We start from the raw sequence: 18,312 nt of genomic DNA, 5'->3' as shown, positions 1-18,312 counted from the left end.
TAAAACTAAACAAATATCTAGATGAGCTGATGTACCCTATCGAAGACTTCTGTGTACCCCCAGGGGTATGCGTACCCCTGGTTGAGAACCACTGGGTTAGACTAGCTGACCCTTGCCGTCCCTTCTAACCTTTATGATTTTAGGATTTCAGTTCAGCTTGTTCTGTTCAATGACTAGCTTGTTGAAAATTGAGAAACAGATGTGGAGTTGAAAAAGCAGGAAATCTTGTTTTCCTCTTCCAATCTATGAATAAAAACAAGGTGTGAGAAATGAGATTGACTAGTGCTAAAATCTTGAAGGACATGGTGATGAGAAACAATTAGTCCAGTTCACTAACTGCAGATAATACTTCCTTTGCTTAATAAATCATTTAGTTTTAAATACAAGACATGTTCTGATAAATATGTTGGGTATAAGTTCGTTACTGAAAACCTAGTTTTTAAAAATGCTGGTTATGTGCAATTTTGATTGAATCCCAGTTTCCATCTAAAAAGAGCTTGACCCATCACAAAGACAAAATTAATCTAGTAAATAAGAAAAGTGTCATTCACCATTTTCTAATATAAAGTAAAAATCGTGAATCTGAATATGTGAAGCTATATAATTGCTTAAAAATGTGTATCAATATAGCTTATCCTCCTGGCTAGCAAAAATTATCACCAAATTGAGTTGTAAAACATCATGTTTTAATGGGTGCCAAATAATGTCAGCTTTTCCTTTGGAAAATAACTAAAGTACAAATACAAAACAAGATTAAAAGGTATTATTTAAATCACAGTTTCCTGCTTATGGATTCATGATTAAGGCCCTACTTCATTTGCAATATTGCAGAAATTGCTGATCCTGCAGTATTAGGCTTCCACTGCAATTTTTATTTTTATTGGCTTAATTTGAACAGTCCGCAATTTTGCATACATTTTGAGGTTTGCAACACACGCTTTTCTTCCCCATTAGTATTTCCCACCTTAACTTAGGTAGTTTTGGCAATTAATGCTCTTCACAATAGCGAACTTTGAACTATACCGAACCCCATCCCTGGATCCTACCTGAAATGGGCAGGGGCACAGAGCTGCTCCAGCCCCACGGCTGCGAATGCTCAGAATGCCAAACCATTGATGTAAACCATTAAATCTTTGGAGATGTGTTCTCTTTCTATCCATCAATCGCCCAGCACTGTCATGGATTTGATACGCTGGGCAGACTCCAATGCAAAAGAAAAGCAAAGATGCAGAGCGGAATGGGTTTTTCAAGGAAACCACAGACAAACTGAAGGAACAGGACTGTAACACTGAGGAGTGGGCTGCCAGACCTGCTCGGCAAGGACCAAGGTTCACGCAGCCTGCACTGTCCTTTATAACAGCAGTTTGGGTATTTGATGTGAAACAAGTGAACATGTTAATCAGTGCAGGGGCTCCATCTGGAGGCACTCCCTATGTTTGGCCATGAAGCTAAAGCACAGCTCCCCATACACATTTTCAAATGATCTTGGAGAGTTTTAGGATTTAGCTGCAGTTCGACACTGTTTTCCAGAGTTAGCAGAGATAGCAAAGCTACCACTAGCAATCTTGCGTAATTCTGTGGATGCTGAGTGTGCAGTATCTCGATGTGGACCCGTCTTCCCAAAGCAAAGACAGGGCATGATGGAGACTACTGTAGCGGGGTGTACTGCATTAACATTCAGTCCCTGTAAATGTAAAAGACTAAAGGGCTGAACTCTATTTCTACAGCAATTGCGTTAAGACTTTGTCTTCTGAATTTTATATTGTACCGGTCACTTTTTTTGGCTGTAATATAGTTGAAGCAAAATGTCTGGTTATCAAAACAATTCAAGGGCATAACATAATACTTGAGTGTTTATATTGTTCCAGGAAATTTTTTGTAAACAAATATATTTACTCCGGCTTTTCCAAATTACCACAATTAAAGGTCCATTATTACTTTTCTGTGATTTTTTCCATGTTTTGTCCGCAGCTCAACTGCAATTATTTGACAGTCATCCCGCGATTCAAGTAGGGCCTTATTCATGATTGAAATGGGTGATTTAAGTTAGTGCACTCAGAAGGAACTCCTGTTCCCAGGTCTGCAGAGCAGGATTGTTCCACTTGAGGTGGAGTGTGGGAGTGCCCTGAAGAGGAAGGTTGGTTGCTCCAGGGGGCTATAGCACAAACAGCAGAACAGAGGCTTTTGTTCCATTTATGCCTTTGAGGCATCTAAGAGTTGGCAGCTGGTATCCGTGTGTTTGGCGAATTGGGCAGCTCTTCAGCTGAAGGAGGTGATGCTAAACTGGCGGAGACACTTGAGGGCTGCAGGGGGCCCAGTGACCCTCCTTTCTTCTTGCAGGAACTGGACATCATGCTGGGCTCCGGGTTCAAGGCCGAGCGTTTGCGAGTCAACCTGCGCCTGGTTATCAATCGCCTCAAACTGCTGGAGAAAAAGAAAAGTGGGTATCTGGTACGGTAGTTGCAGGGCCAACTCTACCGTGCTCTCTGCCTGACCCCAGCACTCGCTGCTCTTGCTAGCTGGGCCCAGCTGATTATGCCAACCCTGCCCTCCCAGTTGGTGTTTCCATCTTGTAAAACTTCCAGTGCTTGAGAGGCTGAGAACTGGGGCAGGGAAGATACAGGCAGCTGTAGAACCATGTATCTGGAGCCCTCTGCTTTCACTGGAAATAGAATTGGCTCAGGGCTTAAAATATGCCCTGTTCCTGGGGTGCCCTAGAACAGGGGTTCTCAAACTGGGGGTTGGGACCCCTCGGGGGTCGCGAGTTTATTACCTGAGGGGTCCCGAGCTGTCAACCTCCACCCCAAACCCTGCTCTGCCTCCAGCATTTATAATGGTGTTAAATTTATTAAAAAGTGTTTTTAATTTATAAGGGGGTTGCACTCAGAGACTTGCTATGTGAAAGGGGTCACCAGTAAAAAAAAAAATTTGAGAGCCATACACTAGAACATAAGAGTGGCCATATTGGGTCAGACCAAAGGTCCATCTAGCCCAGTGTATTGTCGTCTGATAGTGGCCAATGCCAGGTGCCCCAGAGGTAACGAATAGAACCGGTAATCAACTGAGTCATGTCCTGTCACCCATTCCCAGCTTCTGGCAAACAGAGGCTATGGACACCATCCCTGCCCATCCTAGTTAATAGCCATTGATGGACCTATCCTCCATGAACTTACCTAGTTCTTTTTTGAACCCTGTTATAGACTTGGCCTTCACAACATCCTTTGGCAAGGAGTTCCACAGGTTGACTGTGTTTTGTGAAGAAATATTTCCTTTTGTTTGTTTTAAACCTGTTGCTTATTAATTTTTATTTGGTGACCCCCTAGTTCTTGAGTTATGAGAAGGCATAAATAACACTTCCTTATTTACTTTCTCCACACCAGTCATAATTTTATAGCCCTCAATCATATGCCCCCTTAATCGTCTCTTTTCCAAGCTGAAAAGTCCCAGTCGTCTTAATCTCGCCTCATATGGCAGTTACTCCATACCCCTAATCATTTTTGTTGCCCTTTTCTGAACCTTTTCCAATTCCAATATATCTTTTTTGAGATGGGGTGATGAAATCTAGAAAGTGCAGTTTGTCCTAGGGTCTCCCCACTAATTATTTCTGGCATGTGACCTGTAAGACAGGCCCTTGAGCTGACGAGATGCAAGGGTCTGGTACTTTGGTGGCTTCAGTAAAGCTGTAGTTGAAGCAAGCTCAAGGGCTACGTGAGTGATCATTTCTCTCTTGGCACAATGGCCTTTAACCCACAGCCTGGGGTTTGTAGTGCAGGCGGCAGCTTCTGTGACCATGCTCTTCCTTCCTAGACATTCGGGCAGAGGGATCTCCGTGTGTGGATGCCCAGTGCCCCCATTTTAATTATTGCCACAGCACCCAAAGGTGTTCCAGCGCCTCCCAGAAAGCGTGGAATCCCTGGCCCCTGCCCAAATGCACTGGTGTTCTTGAGCATAACAGTAGGGAGGCCTCGGGTAAGGGCGGGAGAGGGTTCTACAAAGCCATGGGCAGAGGAGAGGAAGAAGCTAGTGAATAAGATGAGTTCCAGTGATGGTGGTAGCAGGGCAGCTCTTGGCTACTGGGTAACCAGCGCTCATGCCTTGTCCTGTAGCTGAGCTAGCCCAGAAGGCAAGGAAGGAGATTGCAGATTACCTGGCATCAGGGAAGGATGAACGAGCACGGATCCGTGTGGAGCACATCATCCGAGAAGACTACTTAGTGGAGGCCATGGAGATCCTGGAGCTGTACTGTGACCTGCTCTTAGCTCGCTTCGGCTTGATTCAGTCTATGAAGTAAGACCTTGAATACAAGGTTACCTGTGGGGAGTGGGGGCGAAGGACCCGCTGGGACCTGGGGAGGAGTTACCTATAGAGCAAGAGTTTGGCATGGGCTTCCCATAGTTTGGAGGGGGGCTGCATGTGTGTGTCAGTCTGCTAAGCCCTCTGAGGGTCTGTCTACACTGCGCTTAGATCCATGTAGCTGGTCCATGCCAGCTGGTTTGGGCTAAGGGGCTGTTTAACTGCAGTGTAGATGGGCAGGCTTGGGGGGAGCCTAGGCTCTGGGACCCTCCCCCCCTGCAGGACCCCAGAGCCCGAGCTCCATCCTGAGCCTGTGTGTCTACACTACAGTTAAACAGGCCCTTAGCCTGAGCCAGCTGGCAGTGTAGTGCAGTGTAGACACACCCCTAAAGATCTGCCCTGGCTCAGGCAGACTGGCAGCTCCTCCGGAGAAGATAGGGGTGCCTCAGGCCTGGCAGTTCTTGAGCTGCACACACAAGCAGCAGAGCTAGGGTGGGTAACATACGGATTCATGTCTCTGTAGGGATCTGGACACTGGCCTGGCGGAAGCCGTCTCTACACTAATCTGGGCTGCCCCACGACTACAGTCTGAAGTGGCCGAGCTGAAAATTGTGAGTAGAGCTATGTCTGCAGTGCTGGTTGTGGGGCAGCCTCCCTGGCCTTTGGGGACTGTTAACTGCGGCAGAGGTTTATATTCCCAGCCTGGGCTTTGTGGAACGAGAGATGGGTGAATCTCTGTGGGGAGGACTGCACCCTTGGGGTCATTATGGGGTGGTTGATTTGGGCACCCAGGGCAGGGAATAGGAGCGCATCAGTGCAAAAGTCACCTGGACAGGAGTTGAGGTGTGTGTGGAATTGTGGGGAGGAAGCTTTGTATGTATTCTGGTTGTTTTACTTTCTTTTGATGCATTGGGGGTTGGCCGCAGCTGGAGAGAGGACAGCCTGGGAGTCCACTGAGGTCGTGCAGAGAATCTCATTCCTTGGATGGTGTTTCTTGTTCATATGCTCCGGGCCAACTGATCACCAGACTTGGGGTTGGGAAGGAATTTTCTCCCATTTCCAATTGGCAGGGACCTTTGGGGGCTTTTGCCTTCCTATGCAGTATGGGGTGCGGATCACCTGTGGGAATCATCTGGGTATATTGCATCTAATCAATTCTCTGCCCCTGCAGAGGCCTCTGGCATTGGTGCACCTCAGTCTCTTCTGTTTTCTGTGGCACACAAGAGCTTAGTCTCCGGAGAGTTGAAATGACTTAGTGTGGCTACTGGGCTCAATATAGGGGTACCTGGGGAAATGTCATGGCCTGTAATAGACAGGAAGTCAGACGATGAGCTGGTACTAAAGTCTATGAAACTATGTTGTTCTGGTCAAATTCTCCAGAATTTCTTTTCCACTGCAGGTTGCTGACCAGCTGTGTGCAAAGTACAGCAAGGAGTATGGCAAGCTGTGCAGGACAAACCAGATCGGGACAGTCAATGACAGGGTAACAGCCTAGCAGGGAAGGCTAAGTGACAGGGTGGGGGCTGCGTGTCACATACAGACACATATGCTGCTTCAGGTGAGACATCACCTGGGTTGTTCCGAGGATGCACGTCACGTTGGGGAGTGCTCAGAGCTGAGATAGCCCAAGCAGCCCCCCTTACTGAGACGTTGCCTGGGGCAGTTCTGGGGCGCAGACTTACAGAGTCGTGAAGTACGCAGCAGGGCCGGCACTTCCTGTTGAGCTGGCAGCAGCAGGAGGAGCAAGGCCACTGAGCAGAGACTTCTTCCAGCGGCCCTATCCTAAGGAGCAGCCTCACTCTGGAGGCCTTGCACCTAGCTGCCCAACAGCTGCGTGTCCGCCCCAGGGATGCTAGCTCCTGGCCTCTGCCATGCTGGCTGATGGCTCTGTCCCTGTGTTCCAGCTGATGCACAAGCTGAGCGTGGAGGCTCCCCCCAAAATCCTGGTGGAGAGGTACCTGATTGAGATTGCGAAGAACTACAACGTGCCCTATGAACCTGACTCGGTGGTGATGGTGAGTGGGGCAGAGCTAGAGACCTCTGAGCTGGCATCTTCCCCTGCATCTTCTCTGACAGCCAAACCATCTCCCTCATTCCTCTGGCACTGCCATGAGCTTTGCAGCAGCCCCCACCCTGGGCTCCTCTAGTGGGCATTGAGGTGGCTGTGAGCTCTGTCCTCTCACCTGCTCCATATACACTCCTCTTGTAGGCGTTGGAATAGCCAGGAACCCTGCCTCTTGTTCCCCCCCTTCCCATACGCTGCTGTAGCAGGCACGACTGCCTCCCCTAGTGAGCGGGGGGCTTCCTTGACACTGCAGAGGCAGCCATTGGCTCTCTGGGTTAGCGACACGAGCCCTTTCTCCCCCCCCCCCAGGCTGAAGCCCCAACTGGCGTTGAGGCGGATCTGATCGACGTGGGTTTCGTAGACAACACGAAGAAAGGTGGACGTGGAGGAGGGGGCGGTGGGTTCATGGCCCCCCTGGTTGGTCCTGACGGAGTAGTGCCAATGCCCATGCCAATTCCATCGCCCTATCCACCTATAAAGGGACCGGTGAGTGAGTGTGTCTGGCCTCGGGGGGCAGTTGAATGGGAGCCTACGCGCGGACTAAAGGGGAGGCGTAAGTAGCAGGGGGCAGCCCGCTAGCTGGCGAGTTTGAAGGGTGTGCCTGGGACTGAAGACCTTGCCAGTGTGGCTGCTGTTGCCCACTGCCCCTCCCATGGGCTCCAGCAACTTTCCTCTGTCTTAAAAGAATGAGAATCCTGTGGGAAGAGAGGGTTCTCCCTCCTCTGACTGTAGCATGCTCTCACCGTGGCAGCAGTTGCTTGCAGCCCTAAGCCAAGACAGGGCAAAGAACTCGAGTAAGTTCTGTTAGGTGGCAAACACCGAGAAGAACTGGCAGGAACTCTTTGCGAGCCAGTGAGGGGAGAGGGAAGGATCAGAGGTCTTCAGGGGGAACTCCTCCTCGCCAGGCCTGTAGGAATGGAAAGACAGCTGTGGGAAGGTTCTGCCTCCGACTGTGGAGCCTGATGAGCTCTCTGCAGGGCAGGCGAGCTGTGAGGCAGTCCAGCCACTTAGCAGCAGGGTCACTTTCCCAGCAAACGCTCCATCGCGCCTGGGTGTGTTCTGCCCGGAAAGCCTGGGCCTGGGCAGTGTCCAGGTTTTGAGCTGAACTGTCTCGGGGCAGTAACCTTCTGGCCATTCAGTAAAAGCCTGGAAGGGTCTTTGCCCAGGTTCCCGGCGAGAGTTCTGCACCATGCTATGGCCCCTGCACGTAGGTGGAATGCTCCAGGAGCTGGGGCCGTGGCATTCTCTCCTCTCTTGGTCGGATTGCTGCGTGCACTGGAAGATGTAATGTTCAGGTTTTAGTACCAGGAGGCACTGGATTCCCCATGGCATTTGATCTGGTGAGTAAAAACATTTCTGGTGCGCTGAGGCTGGACTTGCCACTGCAGTGTCAGTGTCTGAGGCATATTTGAGATGTTTTCTTGGCTGATATACATCCTTCAATACGTTTCCAGACATGACGGTGATCACGGATGGTACAGTGAAACCCAAAGCTGCTGTGCCGTCCCATCAGCTCCCCCCTGGCTTTGCTGACTTTCCTCTCCCTGCTTACAGGAGATCTTCAATGGAGTACCTGTGGGGACTTATCAGCCTTTTGCCAACCTACATCCACCTCCGATCCCAGCAGCTCCCCCAATGTATGAGTCTGTAAGTGCCCGAGCCTTCTTTATAAGCAGCAGCAAAAGCCCTGAGAAGAGGGCAGAACAGCAGCCAGAGGGAGGGCAAACTTTCCCCATTGAACACTTCTTCCCAAACACTGCTCGTTTCTGAGCAGCTGGTTCTGGCACTGGTTGCATTGTAAACTCTGACACATGCAGCTCTTGAGAGTTCCCAACTCAGCCCTGCTGCGCAGGCTGGGGCGGAGAGCTGGCCTCTAAACACTGAGCATGTGTTACTTTATGGCCTTGGTGATAATGAAACTGTAGCAGACGCTCCTGAGCTGCCATGTATTTAACAGGCAGACTATAAAGGGTTTGCATCTTTCCAGGTAACAGGTTTGCCATCTGCAGCCTTCTTTGGTGTTTGACTTTTCCCTTTTGGATCAATTTAATGTTTAACCTTAAATGAGAATTTTGGCTGACACCAGCTGATATGATTTATACAGAACAAACTCTTCTCTACCCCCTCACTGAGTCGTTGAGGGGACAGGGAGGGAAATTTCAGCTTGGCCTTTCTGTGCATGCTGGTGTGTGTGGCTACTGTGGCCCCATCATGGCTTTTCTTCTGTACTGTGACCAGCATCCGTGTATCTGCCCTCAGATTGTGCTAAGAGGGGTGGATGGGTGGGTGTGTGGCTCGGTCCCTGAGCATGCTGGCCCAGTGCCCCTGGTCACAGAAATGCAGTAGCTGCTGTTTGGAGCTTTGTGCCCAAGTTCCGTTGGCTTGGATGGCTGGGCATTGTCCAGCGTGGGTTCTCTCTGCACTGCTGGCCACTGCGGGACCACGGCCCACATCAGGCGGGAACAAAGGAGGGATGATTTCATCCCTCCATGTGGAACTCCAGAATTTCCTTGCTGCATTGGCATAGCTTCTTATCCTTGCCTTGTGAGGGAAGAGGAACAGGTTTGGGGCTTGTCTTCTCTTTCCTCCCAGATGATAAATATTTCAGTTCTGCATTTGGATAAATCCTAGTTATCGTGTCCCCTGAGGACAGCTGCTTTGTGATCTGGGCTGGAGAACATGCCCCTTGTCTCAGGAAGGGAAGAGAAATGTATGGGGCATATCTATGCATGGTGCTGGGGCTTACATGTGACTGCTCCTCATCTGAGCAGGGCAGAGGGGAGCTGCCAGTCTCCACATGGTGCGGGTGCTGTCCTCGGTGAGGTGCACCTGGAGGACAGCCCCAAGCATCACTTGGTTGGAGTCACGTCTGGGTGTGTAGTGACTGTCTGTCTGTTTCAGGTTGATGACCTTAGTACTGACAAGGATGTGTCTTCTGCACAGGTGGCTGGTGAGTACGCCAGGGAGGCACTGGGGACCGTTGACAGCTTGGGGCATAGGTTCCTGGTGTCACTAAGAGGAAGCTTCTCTCAGGAGGGAACAATGTGTCTGGTTGGAAACATCCGCCCAGAAATGGAGCGGGATGTGAGTCCAGACTGGAAGCACTAACACGTTGGGATGATTCGGAGTGGGGTGGCTGAAAGGAGCAGGGGCTTCCCCAGGGAGGAGTCAAAAGCCCAAGACTATTCAGTTCCCGTGGAGAAGAGTTGTAAAAGGAAAGGAGTGGGGTAGATATATAATGTAGTCACTGATACAGGAGAGGGCCCTGTGCTTCTGGCCTCTTATCTATGCCTGGAAGTAAGGTGTAAATTTTTAGTGGTGAGAGTAATTAACCATTGGAACACTTGGCCAAGGGCTCTGATGAACTCTCCATCACTGACGGTTTTTAAATCGAGAGCCGGTTGTTCTGAAAGCTCTGCTCTAGGAATTATCCTGGGACAGGGATATTATCCCTTCTGAATCAAATAGGAACAAGGGGGCACAGCGTGAAATTAAAAGGCAACAGTTTTTAAACTGATGCCAGGAAATATGGCTAATTATGTTATTTACAAAGTATTCTGGTGCAGAAAATAGAGGAAATGGCACAGGGAGCTTTAGGAGAGAATGGGATGTTTCTGAGAACACCAGCACTGATACTGGCTTCAGTCAGAAGATGAGGAGCGGTGGCAAAGCTTTGCTACTGACCACAAATCCACGTTCTGTAAAGGCTGCTGGGCTGCCCACATGCTTCAGAGTAAAAGCTCATCAGCAATTCCCCACCAATGAACAATTAGATGCTCAGTGCATTTCTAAAGCACCCTCCATCATAGTGGTGTCTAGACACTCAGCAGGGGCATTGACCGTAGGCAGAGATGGGATTCCAGATTAAATGGGTCCCTTGTCTGCTCCAGCCTGCTGCTTCCAACAGTGTGGTGGAGCTTTCTGTGCTGAGGAGGATAGTCCAAATAGTTGGTGAATGCTGATGTGTGGGTTGGGCCCACAGGAGCTCTGGGGTGAGCTCATATGCCCCTGCCCACTTGGCGTTCGAGAGTTAACTAAGTTTGACATGAAGCGCACTTTGGAGAGAATGTGATGTTTGTCTGCTTGGGCTGGCAGAAGGGATGGGCTTCTGGAATTCAGAAACTCATTGGCCTGGGACTTACATAAGAACGGCCATGCTGGGTCAGACCAAAGGTTCATTTAGCTCAGTATCCTGTCTGCCGACAGTGGCCAATGCCAGGACTTATCCATATTGTTCAGGGCAGCTGGACCTGCAGAACTAACTACACCAGTGCCTTGTAGCAGGGAGCGCTACCATCTAATATGTCGGCGGTTGGCTAGAGACTGACCCACCTCCACTTGGCTCAGCACACCCATGACCAGGAGTGTTCTGCCATAGAATGCAGCTTTGTTCCAGTCTCTTCTGTGATCTATGGGATTATCCCCAGCAGGTCTCGGTGAGATTCCCCAGGGTACCTGAATGCAGTTTGGAACCATGTGGCTCAGCTGAGTGCCAGATGCTGAGCTGCACCGTGATAGCTTTCTGGTGCCAGGAGTCTCAGTGCTAAGCGTGCTCTTTAAAAATGTGGGAGTTCTACAGCCTTTCTGATAGGTGTCTTGGTTTGCTTGGTCTTAGCTTCCCCTGGAGTGGGGAGCCAGGATATGGGCGCTTGTCCATAGCTTGTAACTCTGGGTTTCTCATCATAAATAGGTCCTGGACCTAAGCCAGAAGCCTCTACAAAGCCAGGAACTGGCGCTCCAGATATCTATGATAACTTTGTGCTGCCCGAATTACCATCTGTGCCTGATACACTGCCAATGGCATCTGCTGGTGCCAACACCTCCGCGTCTGAAGATATTGATTTCGATGATCTTTCTCGGAGATTTGAGGAGCTGAAGAAGAAAACCTAAGACTGACTCGGCTGTAACACCACTGTGTGGTCTAGGAGCTGGGACCATGCTGCTTCTCTGTGAAACAGACTCCCATAGAAATCAGTTTCCTGTATTAACCTAAAATGAATGCTCTTTCTCTTGACCTCTCTTCCTGCTGTACTTATACCAAATGCTGCTGCTGTCTTGGTATCTGCTGCTCCAGGAGGGGAACTGTGGGCGATCTGATAAGACTGGAGCGGGGAACAGCTCTCTGTTGGTAATTCCACAAGAAAACCTTGTTCTGCCTTCTAGGTTTGACTCCTGGTTCTCTCCATGGCTCTTGCAGTGTCTCCCACGGGGATGGGAGAGGGAGGGAGGATGAAGAATGACAAGTTTGTCTCCTTATGAAGGTGGGCCCAAGTGGAGAGTCACCACAGGGTGCCCACCCCACACACAGGGCACAAAGTGCTGAGAGTGACAGAAATCCCTTTCGAAAGGGTCACTGAGCCTGCTGCTCAGGCTGAGATGGGGAATATCATGGCAAGTAGAAACGAGGGCTTCCTAGAGTTTTTGCCACACCTTTTACTTGCCCAATTCTCCTGGCTCCACAGTGGATCCAGTTGCAGAGCTTATCTAGGAAGCTGATGGCCTTGTTTAGTCCCACTGGATTCTCAGGGAGCCCTTTGTGGCCTTTACTGCTTTATTTGGGTGGGAGGGTTTGTTTCCCTTTCACAGGAGGGCAGTGCTGTACAGTCTCTTCTGTTCGTCTTCAGCCTGGATCTGTTGGGAGTGCACACTGGCAGGGCAGCGGATAAAGAGCAGGGTTCTTGTTGGATGCTTGGCAGCAGCGTTACTGGTGCCACTGGACTCAGCACAGCTGAAGATGCTTGTGGCCAGACCAGAGATGAGTAGGCAGAGCTGCATCATTCTCCATCCACCCCGTCGCTAGCCAGTGCTGCTCGTGCTCACTGGAAAGGCCTTTAGAAGACTGTTGCTGTCTTCTGTGTAACGTATCTGTACATAACATTTTCAAACAGCTTTTCTTTAATGGTTTTTGATTGGTTTGTATCTTGTAGATTAGTTCCTAATAAAGTCCAGGACCGTAAGTGGCTGTGTCCGAAAGGCTACGTGTCGTCGGGCTGGGGGGCAGTGAGTGTAGCCACTCAGCACTGCCTGCGCACCTGGGGAAAGGGCATTGGTATGGCAGCTCTGTGTGGAGCTGAAGTGGTGGCTCTCACAGCTCTCTCGGAAAGTGATTAACTGTGTCAGTCGTTGCTCCAGGTTCTTACGCTAGCTCTGCAGAGGGGCCTGCAGGGCCAGCCAGCAACGGGCCGGCTTGTCATTTATGGGTACGTTGTGGTTAGCCCCTCCTGCTCCTGCCTTACTGTAGTGGATGCTCTCAGCAAAACATAAAAACATGGCACTGGAACTGACCACCTGGGTCATCAAGTCCAGACCCTGTTATCACAGGCAATCCTGGCATATTGTATCCCATTTGCAAATAGATATCAAACTAGTTAGTGTAGTGATGCTTAGACCTCCGTGGTTCAGGAGCCAAATTAATGATCAGCATCACCCAAAAGAGCCACAGTCGTGTGAATTAATTGTCATTTAGGGCAGTGGTCACCAGCCGGTTGATTGACCGGTCAATCCTAGAGACCCTCCCAATCGATCGCGATCTCCAGTGGTGCTGCAGGGCTGCCCCAGCCCCATGCTGCTCCCGGAAATGGCCAGCACAGCTCTGCAGCCCTGGGGGGGCGGGGGCTGGCAGGGGTCTCCTTCTGCATGCTGATCCTGCCTGCAACCACTGCCCCCACAGCTCCCATTGGCCGGGGACAGAGCGCTTGCAGGCAGGAACAGTGTGCGGACCCTTCTGGGAGCAGCGTGAGGCCAAGGCAGGTAGGGAGCCTGCCTTAGCCTCACTGCGCTGCTGTCCGGGAGCCAACCAAGGTAAGTGCTGCCTGGCGGGAGGCCGTACCCCAGCCCTGAGCCCCCTTCCGGAGCCAGCACACCATACCCCCTCCTGTACCCTGAACCCCTGTCCCAGTCCTGAACCCCTGCCCCAGAGCCAGCACCTCAAACCCCCTCCTGCACCCAAGCCCCAGCCCTGACCCCTCTCCCAGAGCCAAAACCCCATTCCCCCTCCTGTACCCTAACCCCCTGCACCCCCCTCTGAACCAGCAGACCCCTGCACTCCCTCCTGCACCCCAACACCCTCCCAGCACGTTCACCCCTCACCCTCTCCTGCACCCCAACCCCCTGTCCCAGGCTCAGCCCAGAGCCCCCTCCCACACTATGAACCCCTCGGCCCCTGCCCTAGCCCAGTGAAGGTGAGTGAAGGTGGGAATGGAGTGAGCGGGGCAGGGGGCCGCGGGGAAGGAGCAGGGGAGATCCTGGATGGCCCTTAAATTCAAAAAGTGATTGTGGGTGTAAAAAGGCTAGAGACCGCTGCTGTAGGGCTACAGAGTGATGTTTAAGGATAGGAAATATTTAGTTACATATTATATATTCTCACAGTAAAATGACCATGTGTTACCGTCTTATCCCCTACAATTGGTTAATAACACCCTAAAAGCATCCTGATTGGTTAATAATTAAATCAGTGTTTTAATATCCTGTGCTGCAAAGAGCTACAGGAGACACAATAAATGACTCCTGGGGGAATTCTGTGTCAAAACATGGAAAATTCTGCCTATTTTATTTGCTGAAATAACACACAATAATCATGCCAGTTTCAATTATTTTGGTAATTGATTTAAAAATATGTCAGCAAGTATGTCTAACAATACAGACCAAAAACAAAAAGATTCTGGTAATTTTTTTTTAATACATAGATTCCTCACTGGGTGTATTAACACAGAACTTTAAGTAATTCATTTAAATTACAGAACTGTATTTCCTGCACCTATCAAAAGCAGTGCAAAGGCTTGGGAGTGTCAGGGGTAAGGGAGGAGCTGAGGGAGAGGGAAGGAGCCTGGTGTGAATTTGGAGGGTGGTTGGGTGTGGGTGGGAGAAGTATGGAACAGGGGTTTTTTTTTTTTGGGGGGGGGGGGATTTTTAGGGAGCTGGGAGCCTCCCCCATGCAGACCCTGACTGATCCCAAGCCTCTCCCATTGAGTCAGGCACGTCTGTCCCTGTTCCCGCACCCCCCATCCAGATGGGTCCCTGCAGCCCCCCTCCCACATCCCCAAGTGGCTATGTACCCTCACTGCCATTCAGTCCCTTGCTCAAAGTCACCCCACTAGCTCTTGAGCCCATGCCCCAGTCTGTCCCCCCCACTAGCCATTCTGAACCCCAGTCTTTGACCCCCCCCAACAGCCCCGTGTGCCCCACTCTGTCCTAACCTGACTCCATGGGCCAGGTGCTGTGATGAACTTCTCAGGGAATTCTGTGCCACTGCGTGCACAGATCCCCTCCCGGAAAATACATTCTGCCCCAGAGGTGCTGCCGTTCTGCTTTTTGCCCACCAGAGGCCGCTGTGGCACCAGAGCAGCCTGCTGCATTCATGGGGCTGCCTGTTCTGGCACCACAGTGACTTCTGGTGGGTGAAAGGTGGAACTGCAGCACTTCTGGGGCAGAATGTATTTTCTGCATAAAAAAATTATGCGGGACACATGAATTCTGCGCATGCGCAGTGACGCAGAATTCCCCCAGGAGTAACATTAAAGAGCAACTGGTGGCATGCAAGCTGCACCTAGAGTATCCCTGGGTTAGGGTGTTTGCACCCCCTCCTGCTTCTGGAGGAGGATGTCCCTGCTTTTGGGGGAGGGATAGCTCAGTGGTTTGAGCATTGGCCTGCTAAACCTAGGGTTGTGAGTTCAATCCTTGAGGGGGCCATTTAGGGATCTGGGGCAAAAATTGGGGATTGGTCCTGCTTTGAGCAGGGGGTTGGACTAGATGACCTCCTGAGGTCCCTTCCAACCCTGATAATCTATGATTCTGTGACTGGGATCCTCTCATGCTTAGAAACCTTCTAATTTCCAGCCTAACTGTATTAGTGGCCATCTTGTTCCCTTTTGTTCTTGTGCTAACTCTGTCCTGTAGTTTAAATAGCTCTTCACCCTCCCTGGTGTTTAGAGAGCAATCAGATCCCCTCGCACCTGGGGTTTTGCCGGGCTAAACAAACCAAGCTCTTACTCTCCTCTTGTAAGATTGGCCTTCCATTCCCCAATCGTCCTTGCAGCCCTTCTGTGCACCTGCTCCAGGTCAAATTCATCTTTCTTGAACATGGATGACCAGAACTCCACAGTGTCCCAGATGAGGCCTGGCCAGAGGCCTGGCCAGTGCCCTGTCCAATGGCATTAACACATCCGTGTCTCTACAGGAAATGTCTCACCTGATGCATCCTAGGATCACCTTTGTCTTTTTCACAGCCACATCACATGGGTGTCTACAACTATAGTAATTCTGTGATGGACTGATATGCAAGTCTTTCTCCTCTGCTTCCAGTTAGTGAGCCCCCAGCTTAGACCAAACATTCTTATAACCCCCTAAATCCATGACTTGCACTTTGTACTATTAAATTCATCCTATTTCTGTTACTCCAGTTCTCAAGGTCATCCAGTCCTCCCTGGGCAATACTCTGAGCCTCCTATGGGCCAACCATGCTCCCAGCTTTGAGGGATCACATTTCATTAGCACACCTACTTTTTGCGCCAAGGTCATGAATTAAAATAATAATTTCAGTCCCAGGCCAGCTCTTTGAGGCACTCCCCTGCTAACCTCCCTCCAGCTGAATAGTTCTCCTTTCAGCACAGCCTGTTGTCATCCCCCCTGTAGCCAGTTCCTTAGCCACCCTACAAATCTTGTGCTGATCCCCATATTCTCCAGCTTTACTTATTTCCCATGTGGCATCATATTAAATGCTTTACTGAAATCCAAATCGATCTGTTTCCCTTGCTGAGAGAATGTTATTGTCTCAAAGAAAGCTCAGGTCAGTCTGGCACGATCCACTTTTGTGCCTTTATCTCCTTTACTTCGTTCATTTAATTATATTTTTCTTCAAAATTTGTTCTGAAGTTTGCACGCTATGAAGGGAGACCAATGGGTCTAGGGTTGCCTGGGTCACTTTTTTCCCTTTCTGAAATATAGGTGGTTCTTCGAGTGCTTATTCGCGTCCATTCCAATTAGGTGTGTGTGCGCCACGTGCACAGGTGTCGGAAACTTTTTCCCTTAGCGGCTCCCGGCGGGCCGGTGGGGAGCCCACTAGAGCAGTGACCTTGTGGTGGTGTATATATGACCCTGCCGGCCCGACCCCCCCTTCAATTCCTTCTTACCGTCCATGGCGGCGTTGGAACGTTCTCTCTCGCTCGCTTGCTCGCGAGCGATCCCTTAGCTTTTCATACGCCTTTATCAGTTAGAAATCCCATAGTTAGAAATCCATGGTCTCTAGCGTCTGGAAGCTACTTCCAGCACCAGCCTTGGACTGCGGGGCATGCCGCAAGCCAAGGGTTTTAAAGCTTGCGCCACATGCCCCAAGTCTCTGCCCAACAGCGACCCCACGACTCCTGTCTCCGGGGTCTGGGAGCATCTCATCGGGAAGAGCACTGCAAGATCTGCAAGGCCTTTAAGCCACGCACGAAGAAAGAAAGAGACTTTTGCCTTAAGCAGTTGCTCATGGAGGCCGCGTTACCACCTCCGGCCTCCGACCAACCGGCACCAGCCCCGGTGTCCTCGGTGCGAAGTGCCCCGGCGTCCGTGCGCGACCCAGCACCGCAAATTGTCGGCACTGAGAAGGGACGACAAACTTGGGCACCGGTCGACCTCTCCGGCACCGTCTAAGTGGCACAAGCAAGGGGAAAGAGGGCGCTCTCCCCAGAGAGCTACTAAGCTGCTCAAAGATGCTCCTGGCATGCAAAGACACGTTGCGGGCCCAAGCCAAGAACCAGCACCGCTGACTCCCGCGCCACAGGCCCCGTTGAGTCCGGTAGCCGGCGAATTTAGTGCCGACGAAGGGCTGGAGGAGGTCCTCAAACACCCTCCACACCTGACGCTTTCGAGGCAGCAAAAGACCTCATTGAGTTGTCGGGGCCGAGCCCCCTCCCGTGCAGGGAGAAGCCTCCGTCATCACCTACAAGGGTGCCGTCCAGAGGGAAGCCGGCAATAGTGCGCTGCTCAAGGTCACCCTCTCGGCACCGCTCCCGGTCGAGTTCTCCTGTCTCCCCACCCTTTTTAAGAAGTGCGATTGACCCAGCCAGCAGGTCAGACACTTTCAGGCCAAGAGCATAAACAACCACTCTGCTAGAAAGTGATGGGATGTAATAACCCTCTAGTGCTCCCTGCCAGCACTACCTGGTGCCCTGCTGATGCTAATGGAAATAGGGGATGACAGCGCTTTGCCATCTGGGAGAGTCAGACACTAACAGTCTGTCCGCTGGGCTAGTGCCACACCTGAAGTGGAAACATTTGTCACCGGGATGTTCCTAAGGCTTCCTTAGCAACAGAGCTAAGAGCTGAGACTCTTCAATTGTGCTGTAGGCAGTGTGGACTGGAGACATGAAGCTAAGGATGCGGGTTGGGTAGTCCTTGGGCTGATCTCTTCATCTTTGTCTAAAATGTGACTAGTGCTTACCCAGCTAGCTGGGAGGGCTGGGAAGGGTTATTCAGTTTGGCTGTATGGTGCTGTGAATAGCCAGGAACTTTGTGGCTGCTAAGTCGTAAATTGACTGTCTCGCTAAAGATCGTAAGAACATATGAATGGCCATACTGGGTCAGACCAAAGGTCCATCCAGCCCAGTATCTTGTCTACCGACAGTGGTCAATGCCAGGTGCCCCAGAGGGAGTGAACCTAACAGATAATGATCAAGTGATCTCTCTCCTGCCATTGGTCTCCATCCTCTGACAAACAGAGGCTAGGGATACCATTCCTTACCCATCCTGGCTAATAGCCATTAATGGACTTAACTTCCATGAATTTATCCAGTTCTCTTTTAAACCCTGTTATAGTCCTAGCCGTCACATCCTCCCCAGGCAAGGAGTTCCACAGGTTGACTGTGCGCTGAGTGAAGACGAACTTTGTTTTGTTTGTTTTAAACCTGCTGCCCATTAATTTCATTTGGTGGCCCCTAGTTCTTATATTATGGGAACAAGTAAATAACTTGTCC

At 50.7% G+C, this 18,312-nt stretch overlaps 1 protein-coding gene across 12 annotated transcripts in view; it reads left to right on the top strand.

Annotated features, from left to right (window-relative positions):
• The window catches only part of IST1 (IST1 factor associated with ESCRT-III), a 29,040-nt gene extending 16,725 nt beyond the window's left edge, over positions 1–12,315 (top strand). For 9 of the 12 annotated variants that reach the window (XM_037877560.2, XM_043526155.1, XM_043526156.1 and 6 more), the window contains 9 exons: positions 2,341–2,440; positions 4,107–4,287; positions 4,817–4,904; positions 5,693–5,776; positions 6,198–6,308; positions 6,668–6,844; positions 7,913–8,005; positions 9,260–9,308; positions 11,049–12,315. In XM_037877560.2, coding sequence (XP_037733488.1) covers positions 2,353–2,440; positions 4,107–4,287; positions 4,817–4,904; positions 5,693–5,776; positions 6,198–6,308; positions 6,668–6,844; positions 7,913–8,005; positions 9,260–9,308; positions 11,049–11,248 — 1,071 coding nt within the window. In that variant the 5' untranslated portion in view covers positions 2,341–2,352 and the 3' untranslated portion in view covers positions 11,249–12,315. The remainder of the gene's footprint in view (positions 1–2,340; positions 2,441–4,106; positions 4,288–4,816; positions 4,905–5,692; positions 5,777–6,197; positions 6,309–6,667; positions 6,845–7,912; positions 8,006–9,259; positions 9,309–11,048) is intronic. The other 3 variants (XM_037877563.2, XM_043526162.1, XM_037877565.2) reach the window with 2 other exon arrangements.
• The last annotated feature ends 5,997 nt before the right edge of the window (positions 12,316–18,312 follow it).

The sequence above is a fragment of the Chelonia mydas genome, chromosome 12 (assembly GCF_015237465.2).
Source record: "Chelonia mydas isolate rCheMyd1 chromosome 12, rCheMyd1.pri.v2, whole genome shotgun sequence".
Classification (NCBI taxonomy): domain Eukaryota; kingdom Metazoa; phylum Chordata; order Testudines; family Cheloniidae; genus Chelonia; species Chelonia mydas.
The sequence above is the reverse complement of the archived record's forward strand: the minus strand, read 5'-3'. Positions and strand labels throughout refer to the sequence as shown.